Here is a 10298-nt window from a genome sequence, read left to right on the forward strand (position 1 = left end):
CAGCACCGGGAGCTCAGCTATTTGCACAGCCTTCCGCAAACAGGTTTGTCAATTATTAATAAGGAGGCGAGAGCAGGAAACTGAGACCTGAGAGCGAGCGCAGGACAGAAGGAGGGTGAGGAGCAGCGGAGAGGAGCAGCACGGACACCGCGAGGTGCGAGGCCAGCAGAGTGGGCACAAGGCACCATGAGCCGCGCTGGGGACCGAGGAGAGGAGGATTAATGACAAGAGGACGAGAACACTCAGCAGAAGAAAGGCACGAAGCCGGCACCATGGCCACTACAGGTACAGCACGGGGCATCAGCTGGGAGGGGGAGTGCCAGCTCTTGGGCCAAAACGGACAGTCCTATCCCCAGCTAAGATCAGATACTCAATTATATATACACACATACACACACCCCATGAAAGAATACATGTAGATCAGCATGACCCAATCACCACTAGAAGCAGCACTCTGATTCCAGCTCTGCAGCCAGGCTGAACTACAACTCCCGGCATTCCCAAATCAAATGGGGAAATTGCAGCTGATGCTGCTCCCTAATATTCAAGTAAGTGCACCCTTGAAACTGCGGATATGGACGGCGGATGGACCCAACGAGAACGGAGCTCACTGACAACTAGAAACTGACGTCTGACAACTGCGAGGAGAAAAAAAACAAACGACTGGACGTGACACACAGGAATCACGGGGGCAGGGAGTACTACAAATCCCAGAATAACGCCCAAAGCACTGCAGTCTCCTCCCCCAGTAATGGCTGATAACAGGGAGTAATAGACTGTACTCACCTGTCCTACAGTCTCCTCCCCCAGTAATGGCTGATAACAGGGAGTAATAGATTATACTCACCTGTCCTAGTCTCCTCCCCCCAGTAATGGCTGATAACAGGGAGTAATAGATTGTATTCACGGGTCCTACAGTCTCCTCCCCCCAGTAATGGCTGATAACAGGGAGTAATAGATTGTATTCACGGGTCCTACAGTCTCCTCCCCCAGTAATGGCTGATGACAGGGAGTAATAGATTATACTCACCAGTCCTACAGTCTCCTCCCCCAGTAATGGCTGATAACAGGGAGTAATAGCTTGTACTCACCTGTCCTACAGTCTCCTCCCCCAGTAATGGCTGATAACAGGGAGTAATAGATTATACTCACCTGTCCTAGTCTCCTCCCTCAGTAGTGGCTGATAACAGGGAGTAATAGATTGTACTTACCTGTCCTACAGTCTCCTCCCCCAGTAATGGCTGATAACAGGGAGTAATAGATTGTAGTCACCTGTCCTGCAGAGCTGCATTTCATGAGTGTTGTAAAGTATCACTTGCTGTTCCTTATTCCATCTGTCAGGACGACCCTAGAAAATGAAATTTTCCTACATCATCTATGAGGCGGCGACACAAGATTTATACTGAGCAACTACGGCCGTGTCCTATCACCTCATATCATCATCTACTGAGAATCAGACAGAAATCACTGATCACAAAGTGAGAAGGAAAGTAATGTGCTCACAGGGTGCGGTATTATAGCAGTTATATTCTTGTACATAGGGGCAGTATTATAGTAGTTATATTCTTGTATATAGGGGCAGTATTATAGTAGTTATATTCTTGTACATAGGGGCAGTATTATAGTAGTTATATTCTTGTATATAGGGGCAGTATTATAGTAGTTATATTCTTGTACATAGGGGCAGTATTATAGTAGTTATATTCTTGTACATAGGGGACAGTATTATAGTAGTTATATTCTTGTACATAGGGGCAGTATTATAGTAGTTATATTCTTGTACATAGGAGCAGTATTATAGTAGTTATATTCTTGTACATAGGAGCAGTATTATAGTAGTTATATTCTTGTACATAGGGGGCAGTATTATAGTAGTTATATTCTTGTACATAGGGGCAGTATTATAGTAGTTATATTCTTGTACATAGGGGGCAGTATTATAGTAGTTATATTCCTGTACATAGGGAGCAGTATTATAGTAGTTATATTCTTGTATATAGGGGCAGTATTATAGTAGTTATATTCTTGTACATAGGGGCAGTATTATAGTAGTTATATTCTTGTACATAGGGGCAGTATTATAGTAGTTATATTCTTGTACATAGGGGCAGTATTATAGTAGTTATATTCTTGTACATAGGGGCAGTATTATAGTAGTTATATTCTTGTACATAGGGGCAGTATTATAGTAGTTATATTCTTGTACATAGGGGCAGTATTATAGTAGTTATATTCTTGTACATAGGGGCAGTATTATAGTAGTTATATTCTTGTACATAGGGGGCAGTATTATAGTAGTTATATTCCTGTACATAGGGGGCAGTATTATAGTAGTTATATTCTTGTATATAGGGGCAGTATTATAGTAGTTATATTCTTGTACATAGGGGCAGTATTATAGTAGTTATATTCTTGTACATAGGGGCAGTATTATAGTAGTTATATTCTTGTACATAGGGGCAGTATTATAGTAGTTATATTCTTGTACATAGGGGCAGTATTATAGTAGTTATATTCTTGTACATAGGGGCAGTATTATAGTAGTTATATTCTTGTACATAGGGGCAGTATTATAGTAGTTATATTCTTGTACATAGGGGCAGTATTATAGTAGTTATATTCTTGTACATAGGGGGCAGTATTATAGTAGTTATATTCCTGTACATAGGGGGCAGTATTATAGTAGTTATATTCCTGTACATAGGGAGCAGTATTATAGTAGTTATATTCTTGTATATAGGGGCAGTATTATAGTAGTTATATTCTTGTACATAGGGGGCAGTATTATAGTAGTTATATTCTTGTACATAGGGGCAGTATTATAGTAGTTATATTCTTGTACATAGGGGGCAGTATTATAGTAGTTATATTCTTGTACATAGGTGCAGTATTATAGTAGTTATATTCTTGTACATAGGGGCAGTATTATAGTAGTTATATTCTTGTACATAGGGGGCAGTATTATAGTAGTTATATTCCTGTACATAGGGAGCAGTATTATAGTAGTTATATTCTTGTATATAGGGGCAGTATTATAGTAGTTATATTCTTGTACATAGGTGCAGTATTATAGTAGTTATATTCTTGTACATAGGGGCAGTATTATAGTAGTTATATTCTTGTACATAGGGGCAGTATTATAGTAGTTTTATTCTTGTACATAGGGGCAGTATTATAGTAGTTATATTCTTGTACATAGGGGGCAGTATTATAGTAGTTATATTCCTGTACATAGGGAGCAGTATTATAGTAGTTATATTCTTGTATATAGGGGCAGTATTATAGTAGTTATATTCTTGTACATAGGGGCAGTATTATAGTAGTTATATTCTTGTACATAGGGGCAGTATTATAGTAGTTATATTCTTGTACATAGGGGCAGTATTATAGTAGTTATATTCTTGTACATAGGGGCAGTATTATAGTAGTTATATTCTTGTACATAGGGGGCAGTATTATAGTAGTTATATTCCTGTACATAGGAGCAGTATTATAGTAGTTATATTCTTGTATATAAAAGCAGTATTATAGTAGTTATATTCTTGTATATAAAAGCAGTATTATAGTAGTTATATTCTTGTATATAAAAGCAGTATTATAGTAGTTATATTCTTGTATATAGGGGCAGTATTATAGTAGTTATATTTTGTACATAGGGTGCGATATTATAGTAGTTATATTCTTGTACATAGGGGCAGTATTATAGTAGTTATATTCTTGTACATAGGGGCAGTATTATAGTAGTTATATTCTTGTACATAGGGGCAGTATTATAGTAGTTATATTCTTGTACATAGGAGACAGTATTATAGTAGTTATATTCTTGTATATAGGGGCAGTATTATAGTAGTTATATTCTTGTATATAGGAGCAGTATTATAGTAGTTATATTCTTGTACATGGGGGCAGTATTATAGTAGTTATATTCCTGTACATAGGGAGCAGTATTATAGTAGTTATATTCTTGTATATAGGGGCAGTATTATAGTAGTTATATTCTTGTACATAGGGGCAGTATTATAGTAGTTATATTCTTGTACATAGGAGCAGTATTATAGTAGTTATATTCTTGTACATAGGAGCAGTATTATAGTAGTTATATTCTTGTATATAAAAGCAGTATTATAGTAGTTATATTCTTGTATATAAAAGCAGTATTATAGTAGTTATATTCTTGTATATAGGGGCAGTATTATAGTAGTTATATTTTGTACATAGGGTGCGATATTATAGTAGTTATATTCTTGTACATAGGGGCAGTATTATAGTAGTTATATTCTTGTACATAGGGGCAGTATTATAGTAGTTATATTCTTGTACATAGGGGCAGTATTATAGTAGTTATATTCTTGTACATAGGAGACAGTATTATAGTAGTTATATTCTTGTATATAGGGGCAGTATTATAGTAGTTATATTCTTGTATATAGGAGCAGTATTATAGTAGTTATATTCTTGTACATGGGGGCAGTATTATAGTAGTTATATTCTTGTACATAGGGGCAGTATTATAGTAGTTATATTCTTGTACATAGGGGCAGTATTATAGTAGTTATATTCTTGTATATAGGGGCAGTATTATAGTAGTTATATTCTTGTATATAGGGGCAGTATTATAGTAATTATATTCTGGTAAATAGGGGCAGTATTATAGTAGTTTTATTCTTGTACATAGGAGCAGTATTATTGTAGTTATATTCTTGTACATGGGGGGCAGTATTATAGTAGTTATATTCTTGTATATAGGGGGCAGTATTATAGTAATTATATTCTGGTAAATAGGGGCAGTATTATAGTAGTTTTATTCTTGTACATAGGAGCAGTATTCTAGTAGTTTTATTCTTGTACATAGGGGCAGTATTATAGTAACTATATTCTTGTATATAGGGGCAGTATTATTCTAGTTATTCCTCCCGTTCGGGGCTGTATGTCGCTGTATTGCAGTGTAAATGTCGGGAATATGTGGCGGATTTTCCGCTTGTGTTAGTAACAATCTCTCTTCCTCGTGTGACTCATGAGACACTTTATACCTGAGGGAAACTAAACAGCAGGAGAGGTGCAGAGATTATACTGGATTATGAAACTCGCCGCTGATCCAGTCTCTACCAACAATGATAATCCCAGTAAATATTAGTCTTGGAGTCATCGTGCCGGCTGTCAGGTCATGCTGGGAGTTGTAGTTTCACAACAGCTGGAGACAGTGCTGCAGATTTCTGCTCTTGTACAACTCAGATGACATTTCATTATGGAATTGCCTGTCATGCAATTTCCTGGTATAGAAGTCATGGTCGTCCCTTTGGCGCTCGCTCCGTGTCTTTACTGTAAACACGACGTCCGTCTCGCGCTCGGCTCGTGTTTACACAGCGCAAACGGTAAAGAACAAAGAGCGAGAGTCGCCCGTCCGGAGAGCAAAGGTGGCGGCCTTCTTCTCGACCCTTTAAAAATTCTGCTCCCGACAAGGACGAGAGGAGGCTGAAAGATTCCTAAGACGTCTCGGAGAGGAGGGTTTGTTACAGTGTATCAGTCTGGAGTCCCGGGGTGTTTACCTCCAGACCGGATACAATTGTAAACCGCTTGTAACTCCAGACTGATACATTGTAACAAACAGTCAGCGCCGGGCAGGACGATGACTGGTTGTGACACTAATGACTGCGCCCCCTGATTATTTTAGGATCTGCAGAAATGGAGGGAACGATCCAAGAGGTGGTGGAGAGCCGCGGAGCAGCGGCAGAACTGGGCCAAAGAGCTGACACTCTGGGAAACGTCCAGTCACTGATGCCGCCCAAGGACACGTCAGAGGAGCCGAAGGGGATAGAGAACAGCGGATTTGTCGGGGACCCCCCCACCTTATTCACCCCCAGACCCAAAGATCGCCCATCTCCTGTATCCAAATTACCCCGCAAACTTTTCAGGGAATATGCCCGTCTACTACCAGTCCGGACCCACCATGCCCAACGTGTACCCCCAGCAGAACCTGCCGCCCGGATCGTACCCCTATATTATGGTAAGAGCTATAATGATGAGGATGCGCTGTTATATATATCTATGCCAGCTGGGAGACCACCGCCATACAATGGGTATACAAAGTCTACACGCCCCTGATATAGCGCCAAAAAGAGTCATAGCAGAACTTTCCCCCATAATAGGTACACATCCGCCGAGACACAAAGCTGACAAGATTTCAAAAGTAAAATAATGCAGTTGCATAAATCTGCACACCCTACGCTAATACTAGTGTTATTCAGAATCGCTGTAAATGGCGGCCGCGGAGCACAGATATTGTGCAACACGGGGGAATGTGATTGGCGGATTCAAAACAAGCAAAGCCCCAATTAAAAGGAGGGTGTGTACACTTATGCAACTACACTATTGTAGCTTTTTTTTGTTTGTTTCTCAATGGATTTGTACAGCTTATGAGTGACAATGGTGGGGGAATAAAAAAAAAAAAAAAAAAGTTTTACTTGACAAAACCCTGGCATTTTATCAGGGGTGTGTAGACTTTTTATGTCCACCATGACAGCTCAAAGCTGGGAGACTTCGTGGCTACTGAAACGTGGCCGCCATGAAAGTTCGATGCTGGGCGTCATTCCTCAATGTACGTACCCCTGACACAGGATCCATGATGGGGGGGCACCCCCCGGAGTCGCATGGTCAGATCTGCTCGCTCCTCGGGTATGTGAAGGGTTAACCACGCACCTTCCTTAAGACACGGAGGAGTAATAGGATCCCGGAGGCGGCTTCTCTGCAGCGCCTTGTCCTCGGGGGTCAGTGAATTATTAATGCTGATAGACGATCCCGCGTGCCCCCCCCCCCATATTATTTCACACCCCATTAAAAAGAGAAATCTTGCGCTTTTTTCATCCGGACCGCGCCGCCACATTTCTATTTTGGGGTTTTGCTGATGCTGCCGTTACTTCTCCGCAGAGCGACAGCTCCCTGGCGATGCCGCCGCCGCAGCCGGAAGCGAGGACCAAGGACTACATGGTGGAGTCGGTGCTGGTGACCTTCTTCTGCTGCTTCCTGACGGGGATCATCGCCGTGGTCTATTCTCACGAGGTAAGACCCCCCCCTTAAAGGGGATCCCCATATTTCGCTCTGAACGCCGCCGTGGCGGAGCTGCCCCCCCCCAGGACGTACAGCGCTGCGCTCACAGACAATAATGGAGGAGCCCTTTAAATCCCGATGGCGGCCGAGCGCTCTGCCCATTACAGCAAATCACAGACCGGACGTTAATTATTCAGGACGGAAAGAGCAGACGCAGAGGAATAAAATGTACACTATGTAATATTAATGGCGGAAATCCGATATGGGCATTAACTCTGTAATGACCACAACCATCATGGGCCTTAAAGGGACGGTCCAGTATCAGACTGGAAACAGTCAGCAAGCTGCTTTGCTTGTTTTCAGTACACATTATCACATACACATATAGCAGACTATGAATGGAAACAGTCAGCAATGGCGGATAGGACATATAGTGGTACTGCGCGGTCTCACCCACCTCTCTCTCTCCCGCAGACCCGCTCGGCGCTGAGCAGAGGCGATGTCCTGCAGGCTCAGGAGTCCTCCCGCCGGGCTCGCTCCCTGGTCCTCTTCAGCCTGCTCTTTGGGGTCTTCATCTCCGTCAGCTGGATCATCTACGTGGTGGTGACCATCTTCTTATGACGCAGAGCTGGAATCAGAGCCTTATACACAGACTATCAGACCCCGCTGACCCCCCAACCTGCCGCCCCCGAACCATCACCGGATCCATCCTACCGCTATGTGTATAATGTACAGAACTAAATACAACACAGGCTGGTTTTTTTTTTTTATTTTTACTTGTTTTAATTTTTATCTACAATTGCAAGATCTCTGCTTGCAGTCAGTGAATGGGAGCATTAGAGGCTGAAAGCTCCATCAATTAGCTGCACGAAGCACTGACACCAAACAGAGGGTTAAAAAGAAATGTTCAAAAATTCCAAAACTTTCTCCAATTATCTAATAAATGGTGAGTAGATTGTACGAGCAAAGACAGCGACACCTGCTGGAATATATAGAAACTGCAGCAACGTGGGGGGGGGTGGAAATAAACTCAGGGGGAGACTCATGACACCAGTATCCGCGTTCATCGTCCTATGGGGTAATATGGGAGAACTAGAGTGCGGCACATCCCTGCATTCAAACTGAAGTGTGGGGCTTAAGGGGGCGGGGCATCAGTGAGGAGTTCTGCTGCAGGCGGTTGCTTTATATCCAGACACGAGGGGCGAGGTTTAATAAGGAGGCAGGGCATCAGTGAGGAGTTCTGCTGCAGGCGGTTGCTTAACAGCCAGCCATGATGAGTGATGGATAAATAATGGGTCTGGTCATCAATGGGGAGTTGTGCTAAAGGCAGTTGATTTACAACCAGACATGAGGAGTGAGGCTTAAGGGGGCGGAGCATCAGAGGAGTTCTGCTGTAAGTGGTTGCTTTAGAGCCAGACATGAGGAGTGAGGCTAAAGGGGAAGGGCATCAGTGAGGAATTCTGCTGCAGGCAGTTGCTTTATAGCCAAACACAAGGAGTGAAGCTTAATAAGGGGGCAGGACATCAGTGAGAAGTTCTGCTGTAGGTGGTTGCTTCAAAGCCAGACACAGGAGGGGCGAAGGTTAATAAGGGGCGGGACATCAATGATTTCTGCTGCAGGCTGTTGATTTACAGCCAGACACCAGGAGTGAGGCTAAAGGGGACAGAGTATCAATGAGGAGTTCTGCTGTAGGTGGTTGCTTCACAGCCAGCCATGATGAGTGATGGTTAAATAATGGGTCTGGTCATCAATGTGGAGTTCTGCTAAAGGCAGGTGATTTGCAACCAGACATGAGGAATGAGGCTTAAGGGGGCGGAGCATCAGAGGAGTTCTGCTGTAAATGGTTGCTTCAAAGCCAAACACAGGAGGGGCAAGGCTTAAGGGGGCGGGGCATCAATGAGTTTTGTTGCAGGCGGTTGATTTACAGCCAAACACGAGTAGTGAGGCTAAAAGGGACAGAGTATCAAAGGGAAGTTTGGCTGAAGGCAGTTGCTTTACAACCAGACATGAGGGGTGAGGCTTAAAAGGGAGGGGAATCAATGAGGAGTTCAGCTGCAGGCAGTTGCTTTACAGGCAGAAAAAATGGGTGAGGCTTATTAAGGGAGCGGAGTATCAATGAAGAGTTTGGCTGCAGGTGGTTGCTTTACAGCCAGACACGAGGTGTGAGGCTTAATAAGAGGGAGGGGCATCAAAGGAGAGTTCTGCTAATGGCAGTAGATTTACAACCAGACATGAGGGGTGAGGCATCAGAGGAGTTCTGTTGTAGACGTGTAGGTGGTTGCTTCACAGCCAGATACAGGAGAGAGGCTAAAGGGGAGAGGCATCAATGAGGAGTTCTGCTGCAGGCGGTTTCTTCAAAGACAGACACCAGGAGTGAGGCTTAAAAAGGAGGCAGAGCATAAATGGGGAGTTCTGCTGCAGGCAGTTGCTTTACAGCCAGACAGGAGGAGTGACACTTAATAAGAGGCAGAGTATCAGTGAGGAGTTCTGCTGCAGGTGGTTGCTTTACAGCCAGACATGAACTTTTTAGATTTACTGTTCCTTTTCCACATGGATGGAAATTTTAGCAATGGCTCCTGTACCCGCAGGCTGCTGGCGCTGTTCACACATCCATTTGTTTTGTGTCTTATTCAGTCTCGGCCATTCAATATGAGGCTGTAGTAAAACCCATGACACGTGGAAACCTTCTGCTGTTAGCAGATCCATACCACCACCACCCCCCCCCCTATTTGCAAAAGTGATCATGCCCATCTGAGTTGGCTTGTAAAGTACAGATCCTTTTTCTTATTAAAAAAAAAAAAAAATGCCAATATATAAAAAATGTTTCATTACAATCTGTTTTTTTCTGTGAACCTGCTACGCGTCCAGACTGATGTGTAGACCGGAGAAGCCCCCGGGTTGTGCTTAAAAATGCGGGGGTCGCACGGGATCTGATTTCAATTTTTGGAGTTGCTGAAGAAATTAACAAATACGGCAGAAAAATTGGAATAAAACCTCAGAATGTGATGTTTTTTTCTTTTATGTTGGAGTGTGAATGAGCCCAGAGATGGTCCTCGCCTGTTACACCGCAGCGCTAAGTCTTGCCGGGGATCGGCCTTCATTCTGCACTGGAAATCGGAGGCACAGACTGGGAGGACTGGGATGTGATTAGGGCGAGGAGCCATCTCCTGGTGTAATACTCACTGCCTCCACTAGGTGGCACTACAGACAGCCTGGATCTCAATAAGGGTATGTGCACACGTTGCATTACGGCG

At 43.1% G+C, this 10298-nt stretch overlaps 1 protein-coding gene across 1 annotated transcript; it reads left to right on the plus strand.

Moving 5' to 3' along the window:
* The first annotated feature begins 35 nt into the window (after nucleotides 1-35).
* PRRT1B (proline rich transmembrane protein 1B) lies at nucleotides 36-10298 on the plus strand. The gene is made up of 4 exons (XM_075324387.1): nucleotides 36-285; nucleotides 5672-6004; nucleotides 6925-7056; nucleotides 7519-10298. Exons 2-4 carry the CDS (start codon nucleotides 5918-5920, stop codon nucleotides 7663-7665), a joined length of 366 nt encoding a protein of 121 aa, XP_075180502.1. The 5' UTR covers nucleotides 36-285; nucleotides 5672-5917; the 3' UTR covers nucleotides 7666-10298.

Source organism: Anomaloglossus baeobatrachus, chromosome 9, assembly GCF_048569485.1.
Source record: "Anomaloglossus baeobatrachus isolate aAnoBae1 chromosome 9, aAnoBae1.hap1, whole genome shotgun sequence".
NCBI classification, from domain to species: Eukaryota; Metazoa; Chordata; class Amphibia; order Anura; family Aromobatidae; genus Anomaloglossus; species Anomaloglossus baeobatrachus.

What these genes read in the sequence shown, in the direction of transcription:
- PRRT1B (XM_075324387.1), top strand. Translation starts at nt 5,918, where the DNA reads ATGCCCGTCTACTACCAGTCCGGACCCACCATGCCCAACGTGTACCCC. An exon ending in GATCGTACCCCTATATTATG is followed by an intron (nt 6,005 to 6,924) that starts GTAAGAGCTATA and finishes ACTTCTCCGCAG; the next exon opens with AGCGACAGCTCCCTGGCGAT. An exon ending in CCGTGGTCTATTCTCACGAG is followed by an intron (nt 7,057 to 7,518) that starts GTAAGACCCCCC and finishes TCTCTCCCGCAG; the next exon opens with ACCCGCTCGGCGCTGAGCAG.